This window comes from Salmo trutta, unplaced genomic scaffold, assembly GCF_901001165.1.
Source record: "Salmo trutta unplaced genomic scaffold, fSalTru1.1, whole genome shotgun sequence".
NCBI lineage: Eukaryota > Metazoa > Chordata > Actinopteri > Salmoniformes > Salmonidae > Salmo > Salmo trutta.
Window position 1 is genome coordinate 326,576 of NW_021823456.1, and position 27,843 is coordinate 354,418.

At 48.9% G+C, this 27,843-nt stretch overlaps 1 protein-coding gene across 1 annotated transcript in view; it reads right to left on the bottom strand.

The window, feature by feature from the left end:
- Nucleotides 1-718: 718 nt before the first annotated feature.
- Nucleotides 719-27,843, bottom strand: part of LOC115191044 (CCR4-NOT transcription complex subunit 4) — a gene marked incomplete in the record, with an annotated part of 42,085 nt that continues 14,960 nt past the window's right edge. Inside the window, 6 exon segments of the mRNA XM_029749048.1 lie at nt 719-1,593; nt 8,697-8,975; nt 19,664-20,269; nt 20,753-21,023; nt 22,253-22,328; nt 27,387-27,602. Of these exon segments, the coding sequence (XP_029604908.1) occupies nt 1,256-1,593; nt 8,697-8,975; nt 19,664-20,269; nt 20,753-21,023; nt 22,253-22,328; nt 27,387-27,602 (1,786 nt within the window).

The following is a 27,843-nucleotide window of genomic DNA, read 5'->3' on the forward strand; positions in this document are numbered from 1 at the left end:
TCCTTAGACGTATTTTCCCGGACTTATACATATGGAATTGTTGACATGTTGTCAAATTTTTATTCTAGATTACATTTTCTTCTGAAAGAAAAATGCATTTTAGTATTTTACAGATAGAAAGATGTAAAAAAGTATTAATTCACAATCTGCTATGTATAAATCCAGCCCTGGAGTGTCTTAACAAAATGAAATACAAATATTTAGGCTGACTTAACCCGATGTCCACAAAAATGTATTTGCGTGATATGCAAATATGTGCATTTTTAACGAAATATCACCTAATTTGCATATGTCAATAGAATATTTCCAGGAGAAAATTATATTAAAAAGTATTATATTTGTGTCCACGTTCAACCGGTAAGTTGATTGTGATATGATTAAGGGTGTGGTGCCTGGCCTTCCATAGAGCAAAAGGAAGCACTACCCATTGGATCAAAGTAATCATTGTTCTGCCAAAACCAAGTGTGATGTACCCGATTTCTGCGAATCAGAAGCGTACATCTCGGGGTCTGGCAGGAAGCTGCGTATAAACAGATGGAGGTGAGGGATGCATCCCAAACGGCACTCAAAACCTATGTAGGGCACTGCTTTAGACCAGAGCCCCATGGGTCTAGGAAGTAGTGAACTATATAGGTAACAGGGTCCCGTTTGAGATAGATCTGATTTGTAGCTTTGAAGGAACTCATTTCATTTCAGTCAACCAGACAACTCACTACCGTAGCATCCATCCTGTCAAACATGGTTTTATTTCCCCTACGTTCAGTTATATTTGTGATATAACACAATATTTTAATATCTGGATCATTCACCAATATCTTGGTTTTGACATCTTCAAATGCCTCTTAACTTGCTGTCGTCAAATCCCGATGGTGCTGTCCCTGATGCTGCCATAGAAACAGACACAGACAGACAGACAGAGACAGACAGGAGACAGAAGGAGGGAGACAGACAGGAGACAGAAGGAGGGAGACAGACAGGAGACAGACAGGAGACAGACAGGAGACAGACAGACGGAGACAGACAGACAGGAGACAGGGCCAGGTAGACAGTGTAGCTAGGATAGTAGTTTGCTTCCATAGACCAACTGAAACAACTCAACATAACCAAGAGGGAACACAAGATCAGAAAACCAGCTCACCAGGAAGAACAATATATCTTATTGTTTTTTTGTTAATTAGATCTGATTCGGTTTAATTTGTGTTTCTGTGGGGGATTTAAAGACGGGAATCAGAAGTCCACTTCACATCATCGCTCCCTAGTGGCGGTCCACGCCGGCGCTCAGTAGCAGCTCTGTGGGTGTCTGAGCCGGGGATCTGAAAGTCGTCTGGAAGCCTGGAGGTGGAGAGTGGAATTGACTGGCTGGGTGGGGGTTGTGAGAGGCTGTGGATGGGGGTGGGTAGGGAGCCCAGCTGGGTCTGTGGTGAGGGCGGACCTGGCCGCTGTGTGAGTTGGGCTGCTGGGGGGTTGGGTTAGCAGTGGAGCTGGGGAGAGACGCAGCATCCATCTCTGTAAGGACCTGAAGGGACTTGAGCCAGTGGGGAGGGTTGTCATCCTGGAGGGAGTCCAAACTGTTGCCTGCTGATGATGGGAAACCTGGAGAGAGAGAGAGAGAGAGAGAGAGAGAGAGAGAGAGAGAGAGAGAGAGAGAGAGAGAGAGAGAGAGAGAGAGAGAGCGCGAGAGAGTGAGCGAGAGAGTGAGCGAGAGAGTGAGCGAGAGAGTGAGCGAGAGAGTGAGCGAGAGAGTGAGCGAGAGAGTGAGCAGGTGAGCGAGAGTGAGCGAGAGAGAGCGAGAGAGAGCGAGCGAGAGCGAGCGAGAGCGAGAGCGAGAGAGAGCGAGCGAGAGCGAGAGAGAGCGAGAGAGAGCGAGAGAGAGCGAGAGAGAGCGAGAGAGAGCGAGAGAGAGCGAGAGAGAAAGAGAGAGAAAGAGAGAGAGCGAGAGAGAGCGAGAGAGAGCGAGAGAGAGCGAGAGAGAGCAAGAGAGAGAAAGAGAGAGAAAGAGAGAGAAGAGAGAGAGAGAGAAGAGAGAGAAAGAGAGAGAAAGAAAGGAGAGAGAGAGAGAAAGAGAGAGAGAGAGAGAGAGAGAGATAGAAAGAGAGAGAAAGAGAGAGAAAGAGAGAGAAAGAGAGAGAACGCGAGAAAGAAGAGTTAATAAGAACCACAGTACAGAACAAGTCTGAAGTCCAACTGACAAAACTCAGGGAGGAAAATAACTCCTAGGATGTCAACACTGACAGACCCAGGATCCTCTTCACTAACCAGGCTGCCTGCCTCCGACAGGACAGATACAGATAGGAGAGCTGGGCCTGGCTGGCTACACTACAAGAGAGCCTGCTATTAAAACCACACAGAGACAGACAGCCAGAATGATTGGCCACCATTACATTATTAGCCGTTAGAGAGGAGAAATCCTCTGTGGAGAGGACCTGTCTGTCTGGAGCCATGACTTACTAATACGACAAAACCCTTTAGACCTAACAGCAAGCGTTAGCCACTTCCTGTCTGGGAAGTTATGCACTACTATAGACCAGGGCCCTATAAAGACCACTACTATAGACCAGGGCCCTATATAGAACACTACTATAGACCAGGGCCCTATATAGAACACTACTATAGACCAGGGCTCTATATAGAACACTACTATAGACCAGGGCTCTATATAGAACACTACTATAGACCAGGGCCCTATATAGAACACTACTATAGAGGGGCCCTATATAGAACACTACTATAGACCAGGGCTCTATATAGAACACTACTATAGACCTGGGCTCTATATAGAACACTACTATAGACCAGGGCTCTATATAGAACACTACTATAGACCTGGGCTCTATATAGAACACTACTATAGACCAGGGCCCTATATAGAACACTACTATAGACCTGGGCTCTATATAGAACACTACTATAGACCAGGGCCCTATATAGAACACTACTATAGACCAGGGCCCTATATAGAACACTACTATAGACCTGGGCCCTATATAGAACACTACTATAGACCAGGGCCCTATATAGAACACTACTATAGACCTGGGCCCTATATAGAGCACTACTATAGACCAGGGCCCTATATAGAGCACTACTATAGACCTGGGCCCTATATAGAACACTACTATAGACCAGGGCCCTATATAGACCACTACTATAGACCAGGGCCCTATATAGAGCACTACTATAGACCTGGGCCCTATATAGAACACTACTATAGACCAGGGCCCTATATAGAACACTACTATAGACCTGGGCCCTATATAGAGCACTACTATAGACCAGGGCCCTATATAGAGCACTACTATAGACCTGGGCCCTATATAGAACACTACTATAGACCAGGGCCCTATATAGACCAGGGCCCTATATAGAGCACTACTATAGACCAGGACCCTATATAGAACACTACTATAGACCAGGGCCCTATATAGAGCACTACTATAGACCAGGACCCTATATAGAACACTACTATAGACCAGGGCCCTATATAGAACACTACTATAGACCAGGACCCTATATAGAACACTACTATAGACCAGGGCCCTATATAGAGCACTACTATAGACCAGGACCCTATATAGAACACTACTATAGACCAGGACCCTATATAGAACACTACTATAGACCAGGGCCCTATATAGAACACTACTATAGACCAGGACCCTATATAGAACACTACTATAGACCAGGGCCCTATATAGAACACTACTATAGACCAGGGCCCTATATAGAACACTACTATAGACCAGGGCCCAGAGGGAAAAGGGTGCCATTCGGACCACGATAACCGTTTCTTATCGGATTGATGCTGTCTTCTGCCCCGCTTGTGATTGGATGTTATCTTAGACGAAGCAAATTGATTGGATGGGACTCTAGATGGAGTGCATTGATTGGTCGATGTCCAATTGGCAATAACCCTGTTTTAATGCCATTGATTCAGCATTGTTTCCAGGCTGTTATGGACTACAGGGGTGAAGAGAACAGCCCTATTGGACAATCTAATTCCCATGGTCTTTTACTGAGACCATTGGGTTGCCACCAGAGCAGACCAGACATTATGGTAGTATAGAGAGAGCTTCAGTCAGGACACACTATCCTCACAGTCAAAAGATACAGGTCTCTGATAATGTCTGTGCTTTTATGCACATCAGGAATAGATGTTCTAAACAGAACAGTATCTAACAGTGGATGGAAGGAGGGAGGAAGGAGGGACCAGTATCTAACAGTGGATGGAAGGAGGGAGGAAGGAGGGAACAGTATCTAACAGTGGAAGGAAGGAGGGAGGAAGGAGGGACCAGTATCTAACAGTGGATGGAAGGAGGGAGGAAGGAGGGAACAGTATCTAACAGTGGATGGAAGGAGGGAGGAAGGAGGGAACAGTATCTAACAGTGGAAGGAAGGAGGGAGGAAGGAGAAAAAGACATCATTACATAAACTCAGAGAGAGAGAGAGAGAGAGAGAAAGAGAGAGAGAGAGAGAGAAAGAGAGAGACACACAGACAGAGAGAGAGACACAGACAGAGAGAGAGAGACACAGACAGAGAGAGAGACACAGACAGAGACACAGACAGAGAGAGAGACACAGACAGAGAGAGAGACACAGACAGAGAGAGACAGACAGAGAGAGACACAGACAGAGAGAGAGACAGACAGAGAGAGAGACACAGACAGAGAGAGAGACACAGACAGAGAGAGAGACACAGACAGAGAGAGAGACACAGACAGAGAGAGAGACACAGACAGAGAGAGAGACACAGACAGAGAGAGAGACACAGACAGAGAGAGAGACACAGACAAGAGAGAGAGACACAGACAGAGAGAGAGACACAGACAGAGAGAGAGAGCGGGCGATAGAGACAGAGACAGAAATGAAAGCGTGGAAAGAGCTGAAGAAGAGACATGCAGCTGTAAGGAGGCGTGTGTTAGGAGCACCATTGTCTCCCCTAGGGGATGTAGAATGCTCCATGCCAGGGAGGAGACCAGACGTTACACTCCCCTGATCTGAACCCCAGGACGATAGATGATGTCTGGGGTAGATGCTGAGCACACTCAGTGTGTGTCCCAAATTGGCACCATATTCCCTATGTAACGCACTACTTTTGACCAGAGCTGGTGCACTACACAGGTAGCCATTTGGGACATACATCCGATGCAAGGAGCAACACACCATGCAAGGCAGGCAGGGAGTCCAGCTGGATGTATAGCATAACGTAATGCCACAAGGAAATGATCTTTTCTTTATGGCATTTGTGTTCTATCATTTGTAGTAACAACTCTGCACTCTAAACAGAAATAACAGCAGATGTAAAATTGTATATTTCCCTTCTTTTCCATTCCATACACAGCCTCTCATAATAACGGATAACAATTAAGAATAGACCTACATATTCTGACATGGCAATATGCTGGGATTACGTGTCAGAATACATTTAATCTCAGATTACATGTAGACTAGTGGTTGTTTCTGACAAACCCAAATCCTGGGCCTACATCTGCCAAGCAAGCCCTGGCTTGATTATCTCTGCCCTGCCCAAAACACTACATACAGTGCAATCGAAAAGTATTCAGACCCCTTGACTTTTTCCACATTTTGTTATGTTACAGCCTTATTCTAAAATTGATTAAATACATTTTCTCCTCAATCTACACACAATACCCCATAATGAGATCACAATAACCCATAATGACAAAGCGAACAGGATTTTTTTGCAAATTAATAATAAAAAAATACAAAAAACGTATTTACATAATGATTCTGACCCTTTGCTATGAGACTGTAAATTGGGTTCAGGTGCATCCTGTTTCCATTGATCATCCTTGAGATGTTTCTACAACTTGATTGGAGTCCACCTGTGGTAAAATCAATTGACCGGCCAAACTGTGCAATCAGGGGGAGAAGGGCCTTCGTCAGGGAGGTGACCAAGAACCCGATGGTCACTCTGACAGAGCTCCAGAGTTCCTCTGTGGAGATGGGAGAACCTTCCAGAAGGACAACCATCTCTGCAGCACTCCACCAATCAGGCCTCTATGGTAGAGTGGCCCGACGGAAGCCAATCCTCAGTAAAAGGCACATGACAGCCTGCTTGGAATTTGCAAAAGGCACCTAAAGGACTCAGACCATGAGAAACAAGATTCTCTGGTCTGATGAAACCATGATTGAACTCTTTGACCTGAATGCCAAGCTTCACGCCTGGAGGAAACCTGGCACCATCCCTACGGTGAAGCATGGTGGTGGCAGCATCATGCTGTGGGGATGTTTTTCAGCGGGCAGTGACTGGGAGACTAGTCAGGATGGAGGCAAAGATGAATGTAGCGAAGTACACAGCTTGACCTCAGCTAACACACTAATAAAGATGTGTTTAGGACCGGTGCCACACAGCAGACAAAGCCAGAGTTTTATGTTAGTCCTGCCTGCGGCCACCAACATTAACACATTACATGAGCAATATGACGCTCAATCTGATCCTGCACTGTGTTAGTGGTAAAACTCCAACTGACAATTAGTGAGCCACTTCCACCAACAGCAAACAACACAATTATTTAAAGGGCCATTGGAATTTGGAAGTAAAGGAATGCAAATGTCCCTCTAACCAATTAGCAAAGAGTTGACATCAATCCAACACTTCAAACCATAGACGCACCACACCAAGTCCCAACTACACTTGAGCGACGTTAATGGTTAGTTTCTAGTGGTTACAGGCTCCAGATCATGCTACAGGCCTATTGGTTTCTAACTAGAGCCTGGCTACAGATCAGGCTACAGGCCTATTGGTTTCTAACTAGAGCCTGGCTACAGATCATGCTACAGGCCTATTGGTTTCTAACTAGTGCCGGACTGCAGATCATGCTACAGGCCTATTGGTTTCTAACTAGTGCCTGGCTACAGATCATGCTACAGGCCTATTGGTTTCTAACTAGAGCCTGGCTACAGATCATGCTACAGGCCTATTGGTTTCTACCTAGAGCCTGGCTACAGATCATGCTACAGGCCTATTGGTTTCTAACTAGAGCCTGGCTACAGATCATACTACAGGCCTATTGGTTTCTAACTAGAGCCTGGCTACAGATCATGCTACAGGCCTATTGGTTTCTAACTAGAGCCTGGCTACAGGCCTATTGGTTTCTAACTAGTGCCTGGCTACAGATCAGGCTACAGGCCTATTGGTTTCTAACTAGAGCCTGGCTACAGATCATACTACAGGCCTATTGGTTTCTAACTAGTGCCAGGCTACAGGCTACAGATCATACTACAGGCCTATTGGTTTCTAACTAGTGTCTGGCTACAGATCATACTACAGGCCTATTGGTTTCTAACTAGTGCCTGGCTGCAGATCATACTACAGGCCTATTGGTTTCTAACTAGTGCCTGGCTACAGTCTACAGATCATGCTACAGGCCTATTGGTTTCTAACTAGTGCCTGGCTACAGATCATACTACAGGCCTATTGGTTTCTAACTAGTGCCTGGCTACAGTCTACAGATCATGCTACAGGCCTATTGGTTTCTAACTAGAGCCTGGCTACAGTCTACAGATCATGCTACAGGCCTATTGGTTTCTAACTAGTGCCTGGCTACAGATCATACTACAGGCCTATTGGTTTCTAACTAGTGCCAGGCTACAGGCTACAGATCATGCTACAGGCCTATTGGTTTGTAACTAGTGCCTGGCTACAGATCATACTACAGGCCTATTGGTTTCTAACTAGTGCCTGGCTACAGATCATGCTACAGGCCTATTGGTTTCTAACTAGTGCCTGGCTACAGGCTCCAGATCATGCTACAGGCCTATTGGTTTCTAACTAGAGCCTGGCTACAGATCATGCTACAGGCCTATTGGTTTCTAACTAGTGCCTGGCTACAGTCTACAGATCATGCTACAGGCCTATTGGTTTCTAACTAGTGCCTGGCTACAGGCTCCAGATCATGCTACAGGCCTATTGGTTTCTAACAAGAGCCTGGCTACAGGCTACAGATCATGCTACAGGCCTATTGGTTTCTAACTAGTGTCTGGCTACAGATCATGCTACAGGCCTATTGGTTTCTAACTAGTGTCTGGCTACAGATCATGCTACAGGCCTATTGGTTTCTAACTAGTGTCTGGCTACAGATCATGCTACAGGCCTATTGGTTTCTAACTAGTGTCTGGCTACAGATCAGGCTACAGGCCTATTGGTTTCTAACTAGTGCCTGGCTACAGGCTCCAGATCATACTACAGGCCTATTGGTTTCTAACTAGAGCCTGGCTGCAGATCATGCTACAGGCCTATTGGTTTCTAACTAGTGCCTGGCTACAGATCATGCTACAGGCCTACTGGTTTCTAACTAGTGCCTGGCTACAGATCCTACTACAGGCCTATTGGTTTGTAACTAGTGCCTGGCTACAGATCATACTACAGGCCTATTGGTTTGTAACTAGTGCCTGGCTACAGATCATACTACAGGCCTATTGGTTTCTAACTAGTGCCTGGCTACAGATCAGGCTACAGGCCTATTGGTTTCTAACTAGAGCCTGGCTACAGATCATGCTACAGGCCTATTGGTTTCTAACTAGTGCCTGGCTGCAGATCATACTACAGGCCTATTGGTTTCTAACTAGTGCCTGGTTACAGATCATACTACAGGCCTATTGGTTTCTAACTAGTGCCTGGCTACAGATCAGGCTACAGGCCTATTGGTTTCTAACTAGTGCGTGGCTACAGTTACCTGTGATGATGGCTGGATCCATCCAGCTGGTCGTGCCCGTCCCATAGCTCCCGACCCAGCTAAGGCTATGTGACATGCCCCCCGGCCCACCAGACCTTGGTCCCGAAACTGACCTGGCCCCCGGCCCGAAGCCCAGCGGTGCCCCCATGTGGTGAACACTGGACGAAGAGGAGGAGGAGGAGTTGATGTTTGGCAGTAGGGCTTTAAGGGCGTCCTGGCTCTCTTTAATGTTTCTATGCTGTTCTAGTGAATCCCTGACAACACCACTGCTGCTTTCTGCTGCACACAAACACACAGAACACAGAGATACAAGCAGCTCAGACCACAGCGGGCGGGAGAGTCAAAGATGACGCTTCTCAAAACGCTATCGAGGTCAATTCAACATGCACTCCTTGGACCCCAAGAAGAGTAGCTGCTGCTTTTGCAACAGCTAATGGGGATCCTAATAAAATACCTAACAAATATATAAACACATTTACACTCTAATCAAAATCCTAATATTTTTGACTGGCCACCAAATGGCAACACACCACACCCTTCCCATATAGCATTTAGGCTACTAAAACGTTTACCAAAATGTGAATCCAACGAAATGACTCTACTTATTAAAAAGACAAACACACTAAGAAATCTCCTCCATATCTATACAGCACAACATTACACAGAGAGCGGAGAGAGACAGAGCGAGAGACAACGAGAGAAAGAGCGAGCGAGAGAGAGACAGAAGGAGGAGACAGGGGTGAGAAAGGAGGAGGGAGGAGACAGGAGACGGGTGAGGGAGGAGGAGACAGGGGTGAGGAGGGAGGAGACAGGGGAGGAGACAGGGGTGAGGAGGGAGGAGACGGGGGTGAGAAGACAGGGGTGAGGAGGGAGGAGACAGGGGTGAGGAGACAGGGGTGAGGGAGGGAGGAGACAGGGGTGAGAAGACAGGGGTGAGGGAGTGAGGAGACATTGAACATATTTCACAAAAAGTTAATGAGGCTTTATCCTCATGCCAGAGGCCATCTCAGGGAACCAGAGAGCCAGACAGGCCATCAGACAGGCCATCTCAGGGAACCAGAGAGCCAGACAGGCCATCAGACAGGCCATCTCAGGGAACACCTCAGAGTGGAGCGAGGCAGACAGGCCATCAGACAGGCCATCTCAGGGAACCAGAGAGCCAGACAGGCCATCAGACAGGCCATCTCAGGGAACACCTCAGAGTGGAGCGAGGCAGACAGGCCATCTCAGGGAACCAGAGAGCCAGACAGGCCATCAGACAGGCCATCTCAGGGAACCAGAGAGCCAGACAGGCCATCAGACAGGCCATCTCAGGGAACACCTCAGAGTGGAGCGAGGCAGACAGGCCATCTCAGGGAACCAGAGAGCCAGACAGGCCATCAGACAGGCCATCTCAGGGAACACCTCAGAGTGGAGCGAGGCAGACAGGCCATCAGACAGGCCATCTCAGGGAACACCTCAGAGTGGAGCGAGGCAGACAGGCCATCAGACAGGCCATCTCAGGGAACACCTCAGAGTGGAGCGAGGCAGACAGGCCATCAGACAGGCCATCTCAGGGAACACCTCAGAGTGGAGCGAGGCAGACAGGCTATCTCAGGGAACCAGAGAGCCAGACAGGCCATCAGACAGGCCATCTCAGGGAACACCTCAGAGTGGAGCGAGGCAGACAGGCCATCAGACAGGCCATCTCAGGGAACACCTCAGAGTGGAGCGAGGCAGACAGGCCATCAGACAGGCCATCTCAGGGAACACCTCAGAGTGGAGCGAGGCAGACAGGCCATCAGACAGGCCATCTCAGGGAACACCTCAGAGTGGAGCGAGGCAGACAGGCCATCAGACAGGCCATCTCAGGGAACACCTCAGAGTGGAGCGAGGCAGACAGGCCATCAGACAGGCCATCTCAGGGAACACCTCAGAGTGGAGCGAGGCAGACAGGCCATCAGACAGGCCATCTCAGGGAACACCTCAGAGTGGAGCGAGGCAGACAGGCCATCAGACAGGCCATCTCAGGGAACACCTCAGAGTGGAGCGAGGCAGACAGGCCATCAGACAGGCCATCTCAGGGAACACCTCAGAGTGGAGCGAGGCAGACAGGCCATCAGACAGGCCATCTCAGGGAACACCTCAGAGTGGAGCGAGGCAGACAGGCCATCAGACAGGCCATCTCAGGGAACACCTCAGAGTGGAGCGAGGCAGACAGGCCATCAGACAGGCCATCTCAGGGAACCAGAGAGCCAGACAGGCCATCTCAGGGAACACCTCAGAGTGGAGCGAGGCAGACAGCATCCAGGAGAAGGATGCCAAGAAGGTGTCATAGAACTCTCTGTCTGTAGCAAACACAACACAGAGGACAGAGAGAGAACTGACCCCTTATAAACATTCATCTACAATAATGCTGTTGTAAAATGGGCTGGGGGGGATTTGGGGAGTTGGGAGGGAGGGTAGTAATGTCTGCCAAAAAGCTCAGTGGCTCGCTGTGAACTATGACTTGATAGTCAGAGCACATGCAACATTCAACACTGCACACCAACTACCACAACAATGAGAGGCTGTCAATCCAAAAGCACCTGCCTTCAAAATGGAGACTGTTGGAGGGATGGAGGATGGGCAGTACAGATGGCAGGATGGAGGATGGGCTGTACAGATGGCTGGATGGAGGATGGGCTGTACAGATGGAGGATGGGATGTACAGATGGAGGGATGGGCTGAACAGATGGAGGGATGGAGGATGGGCTGTACAGATGGAGGGATGGGCTGTACAGATGGAGGGATGGAGGATGGGCTGTACAGATGGAGGGATGGAGGATGGGCTGTACAGATGAAGGGATGGAGGATGGGCTGTACAGATGAAGGGATGGAGGATGGGCTGTACAGATGAAGGGATGGAGGATGGGCTGTACAGATGGAGGGATGGGCTGTACAGATGGAGGGATGGGCTGTACAGATGGAGGGATGGAGGATGGGCTGTACAGATGGAGGGATGGAGGATGGGCTGTACAGATGGAGGGATGGAGGATGGGCTGTACAGATGGAGGGATGGAGGATGGGCAGTACAGATGGAGGGATGGAGGATGGGCTGTACAGATGGAGGATGGGCTGTACAGATGGAGGGATGGAGGATGGGCTGTACAGATGGAGGGATGGAGGATGGGATGTACAGATGGAGGATGGCTGTACAGATGGAGGGATGGAGGATGGGCTGTACAGATGGAGGGATGGAGGATGGGCTGTACAGATGGAGGGATGGAGGATGGGCTGTACAGATGGAGGATGGGCAGTAGGGATGGAGGATGGGATGTACAGATGGAGGGATGGACGATAGGCTGTACAGATGGAGGGATGGAGGATGGGCTGTACAGATGGAGGGATGGAGGATGGGCTGTACAGATGGAGGGATGGAGGATGGGCTGTACAGATGGAGGGATGGAGGATGGGCTGTACAGATGGAGGGATGGAGGATGGGCTGTACAGATGGAGGGATGGAGGATGGGCTGTACAGATGGAGGGATGGAGGATGGGCTGTACAGATGGAGGGATGGAGGATGGGCTGTACAGATGGAGGGATGGAGGATGGGCTGTACAGATGGAGGGATGGAGGATGGGCTGTACAGATGGAGGGATGGAGGATGGGCAGTACAGATGGAGGATGGGCTGTACAGATGGAGGATGGAAGATGGGCTGTACAGACGGAGGGATGGAGGATGGGCTGTACAGATGGAGGATGGGCAGTACAGATGGAGGATGGGCTGTACAGATGGAGGGATGGAGGATAGGCTGTACAGATGGAGGGATGGAGGATGGGCTGTACAGACGGAGGGATGGAGGATGGGCTGTACAGATGGAGGATGGGCAGTACAGATGGAGGATGGGCTGTACAGATGGAGGATGGGCTGAACAGATGGAGGGATGGAGGATGGGCTGTACAGATGGAGGGATGGAGGATGGGCTGTACAGATGGAGGATGGGCAGTACAGATAGAGGGATGGAGGATGGGCAGTAGGGATGGAGGATGGGCAGTACAGATGGAGGATGGGCAGTATAGATGGAGGATGGGCAGTATAGATGGAGGGATGGAGGATGGGCTGTAGAGATGGAGGATGGGCAGTACAGATGGAGGATGGGCAGTACAGATGGAGGATGGGCAGTACAGATAGAGGGATGGAGGATGGGCAGTAGGGATGGAGGATGGGCAGTACAGATGGAGGATGGGCAGTACAGATGGAGGATGGGCAGTATAGATGGAGGATGGGCAGTATAGATGGAGGGATGGAGGATGGGCTGTAGAGATGGAGGATGGGCTGTAGAGATGGAGGGATGGACGATGGGATATTCACCTCAGTGTCTGGATGTGGTATATTCATCTCAGTGACTGGATGTGGTATATTTACCTCAGTGTCTGGATGTGGTATATTCACCTCAGTACATAAATATAGGCCAGTCATGTTTGACAAATATAACGAAGGATAACAATAATTTCTAAAGGCTTGATTCTGTTGACGTACTCCAGGCACCATTGGTTCGGATTAGACGGTCTCAAGACCAGAGAGTGAAGGCCAGTGCCTGGTCGCACAGAGCACGTCGCCCACCTTGAAACTGAGTAGAAGGGGTCAGCATTTTGACACTCAACTTAACCGTTTAAAACCTGGTTGTCTTATAGTTTACAAAGCATGTCTTACCTTGTTTCAAAGTAGCCTAGCCAAAATATAACCATAGAAATCAGCATGATCATTACACAGGTGCACCTTATGCTGGAGACAATAAAAGGCCACTAAAATATGCAGTTTTGTCACAACGCTCCCTCAACAGAGGTCTCAAGTTGAGGGAGCGTGCAATTGGCATGCTGACTGTAGGAATGTCCACCAGAGCTGTTGCCAGAGAATTGAATGTTGATTTCTTTATCATAAGCCAACTCCAACGTTGTTTTACAGAATTTGGCAGTACGTCCAACCGGCCTCACAACCGCAGACCACGTGTACGCCACATCCGGCTTCATGTGGGATTGTCAGAGACAAGCCACCAGGACAGCTGATGAAAGTGAGGAGTATTTCTGTCTATAATAAACCCCTTTTGTCGGGGAAAAACTGATTCTGTTCAGCTAGGCCAATAAGTCCATCAACGACGTCGTCCCCACAGTGACCGTACGTACATATCCCAACCAGAAGGCATGGATTACAGGCAACATTCGCACTGAGCTAAAGGCTAGAGCTGCCGCTTTCAAGGAGTGGGACACTAATCCGGATGCTTATAAGAAATCCCGCTATGCCCTCAGACGAATCATCAAACAAGCAAACAGTCAATACAGGATTAAGATTGAATCCTACTACAATGGCTCTGATGCTTGTCGGATGTGGCAGGGCTTGAAGACTATTACGGACAACAAAAGCGAAACCCAGCCGCGAGCTGCCCATTGACGCAAACCTACCAGACGAACTAAATGCCTTTTATGCTCGCATCGAGGCAAGCAACACTGAAGCATGCATAACAGCACCAGCTGTTCTGGACGACTGTGTGATAACGCTCTCGGTAGCCGATGTGAGCAAGACCTTTAAACAGGTCAACATTCACAAAGCCGCAGGGCCAGACGGATTACCAGGACGTGTACTCAAAGCATGCATGGACCAACTGGCAAGTGTCTTCACTGACAATTTCAACCTCTCCCTAACTGAATCTGTAATACCTACATGTTTCAAGCAGACCACCATAGTCCCTGTGCCCAAGGAAGTGAAGATAACCTGCCTAAATGATTACCACCCCGTAGTACTCACGTCAGTGGACCATGAAGTGCTTTAAAAGGCTGGTCATGGATCACATCAACAGCATCCTCTCGGATACCCTAGACCCACTCTAATTCGCATACCGTCCCAACAGATCCACAGATGATGCAATCTCAATCGCACTCCACACTGCCCTTTCCCCACCTAGACAAAAGGAACACCTATGTGAGAACGAGGGTTCATTGACTACAGCTCAGCGTTAAACACCATAGTGCCTATAAAGCTCATCACTAAGCTAAGGACCCTGGGACTAAACACCTCCCTCTGCAACTGGATCCTGGATTTCCTGACGGGCCACCCCCAGGTGGTAAGGGTAGGTAACAACACGTCTGCTACGCTGATCCTCAACACTGGGTCCCCTCAGGGGTGTGTACTTAGTCCCCTCCTGTTCTCCCGGGTTGAGAGTTTCAAGTTCTCTGGTGTCCACGTCACCAACAAACTATCATGGTTCAAACACATCAAGACAGTCGTGAAGAGGGCACGACGACACCTTTTCCACCCTGAGGAGACTGAAAAGATTTGGCATGGGTCCTCAGATCCTCAAAAAGTTCTACAGCTGCACCATCGAGAGCATCCTGACCGGTTGCATCACCGCCTGGTATGGCAACAGCTCGGCATCTGATCGTAAGGCTCTACATAGGGTAGTGCGTACGGCCCAGTACATCACTGGGGCCAAGCTTCCTGCCATCATGGACCTACACTACTGTTTAAAAGCTTGGGGTCACATAGAAATGTCCTTGTTTTTGAAAGAAAAAAAATGTCCGTTAAAATAACATCAAACTGATCAGAAATACAGTGTAGACATTGTTAATGTAAATTACTATTGTAGCTGGAAACGGCAGATTATTTTATGGAATATCTACATAGGCGTACAAAGAAGCAATAAAACTGGCCTTCTTTATACCAGTTGAGTATCTGGCAGCTTCATTAAATAGTACCCACAAAACTGAGCAGGAGGACAAGTACATTAGTGTATAGTTTGAGAAAGCTTCATTAAATAGTAACCGCAAAACACCAGTCTCAACATCAACAGTGAAGAGGCGACTCCGGGATGCTGGCCTTCTAGACAGAGTTGCAAAGAAAAAGCCATATCTCAGACGGGCCAATAAAAAGAAAAGATTAAGATGGGCAAAATAACACACACTGGACAGAGGAACTCTGCCTAGAAGGCCAGCATCCCAGAGTCACCTCTTACTGTTGATGTTGAGACTGGTGTTTTGCGGTTACTATTTAATGAAGCTGTCAGTTGAGGACTTGTGAGTCGTCTGTTTCTCAAACTAGACGCTCTAATGTACTTTGTCCTCTTGCTCAGTTGTCCCACTCCTCTTTCTATTCTGGTTCGAGCCAGTTTGAGCTGTTCTGTGAAGGGAGTAGTACACAGCGTTGTACGAGATCTTCAGTTTGTAGGCAATTTCTCGCATGGAATAGCCTTCATTTCTCAGAACAAGAATAGACTGACGAGTTTCAGAAGAAAGTTATTTGTTTCTGGCCATTTTGAGCCTGTAATCGAACCCACAAATGTTCTATGCTACCGCACGGCAAGCTGTACCGGAGCACCAAATCTGGGACCAAAAGCATCCTTAACAGCTTCTACCCCCATAACACTGCTGAACAATTAATCAAATGGCCACCGGATTATTTACATTGATCTCCCTGTTTTTTTTACAATGCTGCTACTCACTGTTTATTATCTATGCATAGTCACTTCACCCCTACCTACAGTTGAAGTCGGACGTTTACATACACTTAGGTTGTTTGAGTCGCTGTAGGGAATAGGGTGCTATACGGGATACACTCTGGGTGTTTCTGAGTCGCTGTAGGGAATAGCGTGCTATATGGGATACAAGGGGTGTTTCTGAGTCGCTGTAGGGAATAGCGTGCTATACAGGATACACTCTGGGTGTTTCTGAGTCGCTGTAGGGAATAGGGTGCTATACGGGATACACTCTGGCTGTTTCTGAGTCGCTGTAGGGAATAGCGTGCTATACGGGATACACTCTGGGTGTTTTTGAGGTGATGTGTCGTGTCCTGACTAAAAACATACTTTAAGATTTAGACCTCAATCTGGGCTCACATCTCTCCATCAGCGGAAAGCCAGAGAAGTCAGGGAAGGAGAGGGAGAGTGCTTGGCCTCAGTCTCCCTGACTGACGTATTTGGGAGGAGAGGAGGGGAGAGTAGAGGAGAGATCAGAAGGGGAGGAGAGAGAGGAGAGAGTAGAAGGGAAGAGGAGCGGAAGAGAGCAGAGGGGGAGAGGAGAAGGGGAGAGGCGCAGAGGAGAGCAGCAGAGGAGAGCAGAGGAGGAGAGGAGAAGGGGAGAGGAGCAGAGGAGAGCAGAGGAGCTGAGCAGAGGTGGAGGAGGAGGAGATCGGAAGGGAGGAGAGTGGAGAAGGGGAGAGGAGCAGAGGAGAGCAGCAGAGGAGAGCAGAGGAGGAGAGGAGAAGGGGAGAGGAGCAGAGGAGAGCAGAGGAGCTGAGCAGAGGGGGAGTAGGAGGAGATCGGAAGGGAGGAGAGTGGAGAAGGGGAGAGGAGCAGAGGAGAGCAGCAGAGAGCAGAGGAGCTGCTGAGGTAAACAGAAAAGCAAAGAGGAGCCGCACTCACTTGTCAGCCTCACAGGATGAATGACCCAAAACCAGGACTGACCCCAAACGACCTGGTCAGAAGTTGTTCTACACTATATAGGGAACAAGTGCTATTTGAGGCACAGCCCTAGGCTCAGTCTGGGGGGCGGGGTTAAGAGAGGAACTGGCCAATGACAGTTGATCATGTTTTCTGGGCAGCCATCCAGAGAGCAGAGGTGGGTCAGCAACAGCCGAATAAAGAGCTGGCGGACGAATGAGGCGCAAGAGAGGGGAGGTGCTCTGCTAAACGTGTTTGTTTCTGTTCTTCACACAGGAAGAGGTTGTTCAGGTCAGACAGATCTGACTGGTCCTGGGAGGATTTAGTTGTCTGTCAGTCAGAGAGAAAGATGGATTGTAAAATGGTTTGCAGTCAATGGTAGCAGCTCAACGACCTAACCATAGGCATTAGATTCTTTGATCAATTTGCTATACGTTATTTCAAAGCTATGTACCCAAACAGTGATACATAATCTGTACATATGACCCTGGCATTAACATCCTATGACATCTTCTATACTGTTGGCTGACTGGGTCAGTCTGTTCTATTCTGACGGTCATTCCAGCCACTACACTACACTACACTACACTACACTACACTACACTACACTAGGGTAACCATGTGCTGCCACCCAGTGGTTCTCTAGCTCATGTATTACCTGTAACTTACCCACAATGCAATGCAATTCAATGACCTCATGGGATTGTTTGGACAAAAAAACAAACAAACAAAGAGCTGCAGGGTTGGGCTTTTTCCAGTCATAGCTACCACTGGCAGCGTTCCATGTCTCCATTATAAAATGGCTAGTTTGGATTCTGGATGCTTATTGACTAAAAGTATATCTCATTACATGCATCTATACTACTGTATATTTCACACATTATCCCCAAGTCCTCCTCGCTGACTATATTTCACACATTATCCCCAAGTCCTCCTCGCTGACTATATTTCATACATTATCCCCAAGTCCTTCTCACTGACTATATTTCATACATTATCCCCAAGTCCTTCTCACTGACTATATTTCATACATTATCCCCAAGTCCTTCTCACTGACTATATTTCATACATTATCCCCAAGTCCTTCTCACTGACTATATTTCATACATTATCCCCAAGTCCTTCTCGTTGACTATATTTCATACATTATCCCCGAGTCCTTCTCACTTAGTCTGTACTGGGAGTCTGGACTGTATCATGTTAAATCTCCACTGGGAGTCTGGACTGGGAGTCTGGACTGTATCATGTTAACTCTCCACTGGGAGTCTGGACTGGGAGTCTGGACTGTATCATGTTAAATCTCCACTGGGAGTCTGGACTGGGAGTCTGGACTGTATCATGTTAACTCTCCACTGGGAGTCTGGACTGTATCATGTTAACTCTCCACTGGGAGTCTGGACTGTATCATGTTAACTCTCCACTCATGATGCAATATAGACACACATCTTCAGGAAGTATTCAGACCCCCTTGACTTTTTCCACATTTTGTTACGTTACAGCCTTATTCTGAAATTGATTAAATAAATACAAAATCGTCAGCAATCTACACACAATACCCCATAATTACAAAGCAAAAAAAGGAAATTTATGCGAATGTATTAAAAATCAAAAACAGAAATACCTTATTTACATAAGCATTCAGACCCTTGAAATTGAGGTCAGGTGAATCCTATTTCCATTGATTATCCTTGAGATGTTTCTACAACTTGATTGGAGTCCACCTGTGGTAAATTCTATTGATTGAAGATGATTTGAATGCTTTGGCCTGAATGCCAAAGGAAACTTGGCACCATCCCTATGGTGAAGCATGGTGGTGGCAGCATTATGCTGTGGGGATGTTTTTCAGCGGCAGGGAGTGGGAGACTAGTCAGGATCGAGGGAAAGATGAACGGAGCAAAGTACAGAGAGATCCTTGATGAAAACCTGCTCCAGAGCGCTCAGGACCTCAGACTGGGGCGAAGGTTTACCTTACAACAGGACAACGACCCTAAGCACACAGCCAAGACAGCACAGGAGTGGCTTTGGGACAAGTCTCCGAATGTCCTTGAGTGGCCCAGCCAGAGCCTAGACTTGAACCTGATTGAACATCTCTGGAGAGACCTGAAAATATCTGTGCAGCGACGCTCCCCATCCAACCTGACAGAGCTTGAGTGGATCTGCAGAGAAGAATGGGAGAAACTCCCCAAATACAGGTGTGCCAAGCTTGTAGCGTCATACCCAAGAAGACTCAAGGCTGAGTACTGAGTACTGAGTAAAGGGTCTGAATACTTATGGAAATGTGATATCAGTTCTCTTATTTTTAATAAATTAGCAAATATTTCTAAAAACCTGTTTTTGCTTTGTCATTATGGGGTATTGTGATGTCATTATGGGGTATTGTGATGTCATTATGGGGTATTGTGATGTCATTATGGGGTATTGTGATGTCATTATGGGGTATTGTTTGTCGATTGATGAGGAAAATTTTTTTTTAAATCCATTTTAGAATAAGGCTGTAACGTAACAAAATGTGGAAAAAGTCAAGGTGTCTTAATACTTTCTGAATGCACTGTATACATTATTATGGTATGTATTACCTGTCATGGCGATGCCTCCCAGCCCTGTACTGTGGTGACGCATACTGGGCAGCATCCGGTCCAGGAAGCTGCTGTGTTGTGACACCGTACGGTTGCCGCCAAAGTGCGTCGTGAAGTTATTGCGCGTCGGGGCCGAGCCTACAGCCGTGGAGGACGTCATCCAGGGGTGACGGCTGGTCTGTGATGAAGACGAGGACGATGATGGTGGCGGCTGTCCGGGGAAGCTGAAGGAGTTATAGACAGCCCGTTGTTGAGGGTGTTGGTGGTGTTGATGCATCTGGGAGAAGCAGTGATTACTAGAGAGACCAGAGTTCAGCCCAGAGAAGAAGTGGTTACGGGGTATCAGCTCTCCAGGGGGACCAGAACCAGCTTTGGTGGGTACAGAGGAGAGGAGTGAGTGGTGGTGGGGGGGGAAGGGACCTGGGGAGATGGAGAGGGACGGGAGGCTGTCCTGAATGCTGAGCTCCTTCTCTATCAGGTCCTCCAGGGCTTTACGGGTGATGTCGAAGGGATCAAATCCCAGGTCATCTTCTGACGTCTGTTGTTTGGATGAGCCGAAGCCGAACGCTGCCTGCCAGTCTGTTGAGGACGATACTGGGATGGTATCTGGAGGAAACAGCAAGACATTAGTGATGTCAAATTTAACAGAAAAAGCTTTTAAATGCCTATAATTAATACAAACAAACAAGGCCGCCTCGTCGCTGGCTGGCTTAGCTAGGCCGCCTCGTCGCTGGCTGGCTTAGCTAGGCCGCCTCGTCGCTGGCTGGCTTAGCTAGGCCGCCTCGTCGCTGGCTGGCTTAGCTAGGCCGCCTCGTCGCTGGCTGGCTTAGCTAGGCCGCCTCGTCGCTGGCTGGCTTAGCTAGGCCGCCTCGTCGCTGGCTGGCTTAGCTAGGCCGCCTCGTCGCTGGCTAGCTACGCCGCCACGTCGCTGGCTAGACATTTGGACTGTGTTGTCCACCCTGACTCTCAAACCCCCAGTAATTCAATTAGATTACATGATCTAAAAGAGTATAGATCTCCCATTTGTAACGTATGCAGATAAATACATCTATACTTGTCATTTATATGCAGGTAGAGTTCCCACTGTACCTGAAGTGAAGAGGCTGTGTGGTTGGGGAGCAGTGGACCAGGTGTCGTGGTTGTTATGTGTCTCGGTGCTGGGGAACCCATGGAGGCTGCTGGGGATGGGGTTAGGATGGCGGAAGTTACTATTGTCTGAGAACAGAGACTGGGACTCGGCGGCAGCCCCCTGAAAGGGAGACCGGGTAGTCACACTGATGGGAACCACCTGGCTGGCTTTGGAGAAACCAGGAGGGCCGGAGAGGACAGGAGGGGGCGACGGAGAGTCACTGTCTGGGAGCTGGGGGAGAGAGAGATATGAGGGAGGGAGGAGAGAGAGATATGAGGGAGGGAGGAGAGAGAGAGGAGGGAGGGAGGAGAGAGAGAGATGAGGGAGGAGAGAGAGATGAGGGAGAGAGAGAGAGATGAGGGAGAGGGGAGAGAGAGATGAGGGAGAGAGAGAGAGAGATGAGGGAGAGAGAGAGAGATGAGGGAGAGAGAGAGAGATGAGGGAGAGAGAGAGAGATGAGGGAGAGAGAGAGATGAGGGGAGAGAGAGAGAGATGAGGGAGAGAGAGAGAGATGGAGAGAGGAGAGAGAGAGATGAGGGAGGAGAGAGAGATGAGGGAGGAGAGAGAGATGAGGGAGGAGAGAGAGATGAGGGAGGAGAGAGAGATGAGGGAGGAGAGAGAGATGAGGGAGAGAGAGAGAGATGAGGGAGAGATGGAGAGAGAGAGAGAGATGGAGAGAGAGAGAGATGGAGAGGAGAGAGATGGAGAGAGGAGAGAGAGAGGGAGAGAGATGAGGGAGAGAGGGAGAGAGGGAGAGAGGGAGAGAGATGAGGGAGAGAGGGAGAGAGATGAGGGAGAGAGGAGAGAGATGAGGGAGAGAGGAGAGAGATGAGGGAGGAGAGAGATGAGGGAGAGAGGAGAGAGATGAGGGAGGGAGAGAGGAGAGAGATGAGGGAGAGAGGAGAGAGATGAGGGAGAGAGGAGAGAGATGAGGAGAGAGGAGAGAGATGAGGGAGAGAGGAGAGAGATGAGGGAGAGAGGAGAGAGATGAGGGAGAGAGGAGAGAGATGAGGGAGAGAGATGAGGGAGAGAGGAGAGAGAGAGGGAGATCAAGCGTGAGAGAGAGAGAGAGATGGTCAGTCTTCTCAATCATATTAGAATGAATAAACCATTAGTCAGCATCACTGATTAGTTTTTAAAAAAAAATGCTGATCAACAAACAGCTTTTCAATGAAGAAGTCGAGTCAACAGACAGACTTGGTAGATGGGAATCTGCAGCTAGGAGTCAACAGACAGACTTGGTAGATGGGAATCTGCAGCTAGGAGTCAACAGACAGACTTGGTAGATGGGAATCTGCAGCTAGGAGTCAACAGACAGACTTGGTAGATGGGAATCTGCAGCTAGGAGTCAACAGACAGACTTGGTAGATGGGAATCTGCAGCTAAGGTCAAATAAAGACTGACCAACTTGACATAACATTTCCTAGCCCCTGAAAACTCTACAATGTTCTCCATCTTACCAGGTTGTGACGTTCTGAGGAGTCTCCGTGTTGTGTGTCACTGCTCCTGATGACGTCTGGCAGAGCGTCACTGGGGCTGAAAGACACAGCAGCTGGTTAGAACAGCCATGATGGGGCGAGGATGACCAGAGATAAAATGTCTAAATTACAATACATGACCAACAGTATGATGACACCTGCTCGTCCAATAATCTCATTCCAAAATCATAGAAGTGAATATGGAGTTGGTCCCCCCCTTTGCTGCTATAACAGCCTCCACTCTTCTGGGAAGGCTTTCCACTAGATGTTGGAACATTGCTGTTATAACAGCCTCCACTCTTCTGGGAAGGCTTTCCACTAGATGTTGGAACATTGCTGCTATAACAGCCTCCACTCTTCTGGGAAGGCTTTCCACTAGATGTTGGAACATTGCTGCTATAACAGCCTCCACTCTTCTGGGAAGGCTTTCCACTAGATGTTGGAACATTGCTGCTATAACAGCCTCCACTCTTCTGGGAAGGCTTTCCACTAGATGTTGGAACATTGCTGCTATAACAGCCTCCACTCTTCTGGGAAGGCTTTCCACTAGATGTTGGAACATTGCTGCTATAACAGCCTCCACTCTTCTGGGAAGGCTTTCCACTAGATGTTGGAACATTGCTGCTATAACAGCCTCCACTCTTCTGGGAAGGCTTTCCACTAGATGTTGGAACATTGCTGCTATAACAGCCTCCACTCTTCTGGGAAGGCTTTCCACTAGATGTTGGAACATTGCTGCTATAACAGCCTCCACTCTTCTGGGAAGGCTTTCCACTAGATGTTGGAACATTGCTGCTATAACAGCCTCCACTCTTCTGGGAAGGCTTTCCACTAGATGTTGGAACATTGCTGCTATAACAGCCTCCACTCTTCTGGGAAGGCTTTCCATTAGATGTTGGAACATTGCTGCTATAACAGCCTCCACTCTTCTGGGAAGCCTTTCCACTAGATGTTGGAACATTGCTGCTATAACAGCCTCCACTCTTCTGGGAAGGCTTTCCACTAGATGTTGGAACATTGCTGCAGGGGGACTTGCTTCCATTCAGCCACAAGAGCATTAGTGAGGTCGGGCACTGATGTTGGGTGATTTGGCCTGGCTCGCAGTCGGTGTTCCAATTCATCCCAAAGGTATTCGATTTGGTTGAGGTCAGGGCTCTGTGCAGGCCAGTCAAGTTCTTCCACAACAATCTCGACAAACCATTTCTGTATGAGCCTCGCTTTGTGCACGGGGGCATTGTCATGCTGAAACAGGAAAGGGCCTTCCTCAAACTTGCCACAAAGTTGCACAGAATTGTCTAGAATGTCATTGTATTCTGTAGCGTTAAGATTTCCCTTCACTGGAACTAAGGGGTCCAAACCATGAAAAACAGCCCCAGACCATTATTCCTCCACCAAACTTTACAGTGGGCACTATGCATTCGGTCAGGTAGTGTTCTCCTGGCATCCGGCAAACCCAAATTTTTCCGTTGGACTGCCAGATGGTGAAGCGTGATTCATCACTCCAGTGAAAGTGTTTCCACTGCTCCAGAGTCCCTTGGCAGCGAGCTTTACATCACTCCAGCTGACGCTTGGCATTGTGATCTTAGGCTTGTGTGTGTGGCTGCTCGGCCATGAAAACCCATTTCTTGAAGCTCCCGATGAACAGTCATTGTGCTGACGTTGCTTCCAGAGGCAGTTTGGAACTCGGTAGTAGAACTCAAGACGATTTTTTACGCGATTCAATACTCGGCGGTCCCATTCTGTGAGCTCGGCAGTCCCACTCGCGGCTGAGCCGTTGTTGCTCCTAGATGTTTCCACTGCACAATAACAGCAATTACAGTTGACCTGAACAGCTCTAGCAGGGCAGAAATTTGACGAACTGACTTGGTGGAAAGGTGGCATCCTATGACGGTGCCACGTTGAAAGTCATTGAGCTCTTCAGTATGGGCCATTCTTGTTTATGTTCTTAATTGTTTTCACCCCCTTTTTCCTCCCCAATATCATGAAATCCAATTGGTAGTTACAATCTTCTCTCAACGCTGCAACTCCAACGGGCTCGGGAGAGGCGAAGGTCGAGCCGTGATGACCTCCGAAACCTTAACCGCCAAGCCGCTCTGCTTCTTAACCCGGAAGCTAGCCGCAAGAAATGTGTCAGAGGAAACGCCGTTCAACTAACGGCCGAGGCCAGCTTGCAGGTGCCCGGCCAGCCACAAGGAGTCGCTAGAGCGCGATGAGCCAAGGAAATTTCCCCCGTCCAAACCCTGTCCTACTAACACGGACAACGCTGGGCCAATTGTGCGCCGCCCTATGGGGCTCCCGGTCACGTCCAGCTGTTACACAGCCTGGGATTGAACCAGAGGCTGAAGTGGAGCCTTAAACTGCTGGGAGGTCAAGTAACGCCAATTATACTGCCAATGTTTGTCTATGGGAGATTGCATGGCTGTGTACTTGATTTCATAAACCTGTCAGCAACGGGTGTGGCTGAAATAGCCAAATCCACGAATTTGAAGGGGTGTCCAGATATTTTATAGAGTAGCTCGCAAACAGAGGATAACCAACACGCCTACACACAATGCAAACAGAGGATAACCAACACAGTACACAAACAAATGGTGGTAATGGTAGGCTATAAACACAGCAAAGCGAAACAAACAATACAGAAAAAAGCACAGCAACGCCAGCAGGCGAGAGATAACAGCAACGCCAGCAGGCGAGAGATAACAGCAACACCAGCAGGTGAGAGATAACAGCAACGCCAGCAGGCGAGAGATAACAGCAACGCCAGCAGGCGAGAGATAACAGAAACACCAGTAGGCGAGAGATAACAGCAACGCCAGTAGGTGAGAGATAACAGCAACGCCAGTAGGTGAGAGGTAACAGCAACGCCAGTCGGTGAGATATAACAGCAACGCCAGTAGAAGAGAGATATAACAGCAACGCCAGTAGAAGAGAGATAACAGCAACGCCAGTAGAAGAGAGATAACAGCGATGCCAGCAGGCGAGAGATAACAGCAACGCCAGTAGAAGAGAGATAACAGCAACGCCAGCAGGCGAGAGATAACAGCAACGCCAGTAGGTGAGAGATAACAGAAAAAAGCCAGTAGGTGAGAGATAACAGCAACGCCAGTAGGTGAGAGATAACAGCAACGCCAGTAGGTGAGAGATAACAGCAACGCCAGCAGGCGAGAGATAACAGCAACGCCAGTAGGTAAGAGATAACAGCAACGCCAGCAGGCGACAGGTAACAGCAACGCCAGTAGGTGAGAGATAACAGCAACACCAGCAGGCGACAGATAACAGCAACGCCAGTAGAAGAGAGATAACAGCAACGCCAGTAGGTGAGAAATAACAGCAACGCCAGTAGAAGAGAGATAACAGCAACGCCAGTAGGTGAGAGATAACAGCAACGCCAGCAGGTGAGAGATAACAGCAACACCAGTAGGTGAGAGATAACAGCAACACCAGTAGGTGAGAGATAACAGCGACTCCAGTAGGGGAGAGATAACAGCAACACCAGAAGGTGAGAGATAACAGCAACACCAGTAGGTGAGAGATAACAGCAACACCAGTAGGTGAGAGATAACAGCAACGCCAGCAGGTGAGAGATAACAGCAACGCCAGCAGGTGAGAGATAACAGAAAAAAGCCAGTAGGTGAGAGATAACAGCAACGCCAGCAGGTGAGAGATAACAGCAACGCCAGCAGGTGAGAGATAACAGCAACGCCAGTAGGTGAGAGATAACAGCAACGCCAGTAGGTGAGAGATAACAGCAATGCCAGCAGGCGAGAGATAACAGCAACGCCAGTAGGTAAGAGATAACAGCAACGCCAGCAGGCGACAGATAACAGCAACGCCAGTAGAAGAGAGATAACAGCAACGCCAGTAGGTGAGAGATAACAGCAACGCCAGTAGGTGAGAGATAACAGCAACACCAGCAGGCGACAGATAACAGCAACGCCAGTAGAAGAGAGATAACAGCAACGCCAGTAGGTGAGAGATAACAGCAACGCCAGTAGAAGAGCGATAACAGCAACACCAGTAGATGAGAGATAACAGCAACGCCAGTAGAAAAGAGATAACAGCAACGCCAGCAGGCGAGAGATAACAGCAACGCCAGTAGGTCAGAGATAACAGCAACGCCAGTAGGTGAGAGATAACAGCAACGCCAGTAGAAGAGAGATAACAGCAACGCCAGCAGGTGAGAGATAACAGCAACGCCAGCAGGTGAGAGATAACAGCAACGCCAGCAGGTGAGAGATAACAGCAACGCCAGCAGGTGAGAGATAACAGTATAACCAGTAGGTGAGAGATAACAGCAACACCAGTAGGTGAGAGATAACAGCAACACCAGTAGGTGAGAGATAACAGCAACACCAGTAGGTGAGAGATAACAGCAACACCAGTAGGTGAGAGATAACAGCGACTCCAGTAGAAGAGAGATAACAGCAACACCAGTAGGTGAGAGATAACAGCAACGCCAGTAGAAGAGCGATAACAGCAACACCAGTAGGTGAGAGATAACAGCAACGCCAGTAGGTGAGAGATAACAGCAACGCCAGTAGAAGAGAGATAACAGCAACACCAGTAGGTGAGAGATAACAGCAACGCCAGCAGGTGAGAGATAACAGCAACGCCAGCAGGTGAGAGATAACAGCAACGCCAGCAGGTGAGAGATAACAGCAACGCCAGCAGGTGAGAGATAACAGCAACGCCAGCAGGCGAGAGATAACAGCGACTCCAGTAGGTGAGAGATAACAGCGACGCCAGCAGGCGAGAGATAACAGCGACTCCAGTAGGTGAGAGATAACAGCGACGCCAGTAGGTGAGAGATAACAGCGACGCCAGTAGGCGAGAGATAACAGCGACGCCAGTAGAGCATCGAGGAGGTTTGAAGGAGTCGTTCTGGAACAGGATAAATGTAATTCTCCTTCTCTCTTGACATCTCATGTTAGTCATTTTTTCTTTGTGTGAAAACATTTCAGGTGGAGCCTTTAGAAAAGAAGCAGTGTGTAAATGGATTGTGAGTTAACGTCCGTGGATGGTAGTTTAAGACCGATACACACTTCACACAAACAGAGCGACGGGTAGCATGTGGAAGCGACGTGTGAAAACAAGGCTCCTGCGTACGGCCCTTTACCTGGGGGGGTCACCGCTTGAGGAGAAGGCTGAGAGGCCAATCACAGAGCCCAGACCAACGGCACATTCTGGTCCATCCGGTGTCATGTGCTCAGAGTCCGAGACGCCGCCGTTCGACGGAGGGCTCTTACGGTGATCCGATACACCATTGGTTGTTTTCCCCGTGGGTTGTAACGTTGGCCACACGTCTTGTCCATGGCTGTTGTTACTGTTGGATCTGGAGAGGAGAGGAGAGAGGGGGGGAGAGAGAGCGAGGGGGGGGGCAAGAGAGAGCGAGGGGGGGCAAGAGAGAGCGAGGGGGGGCAAGAGAGAGCGAGGGGGGGGAAGAGAGAGCGAGGGGGGGGGAAGAGAGAGCGAGGGGGGGGAAGAGAGAGCGAGGGGGGGAAGAGAGAGCGAGGGGGGGGGAAGAGAGAGCGAGGGGGGGAAGAGAGAGCGAGGGGGGGGAAGAGAGAGACGAG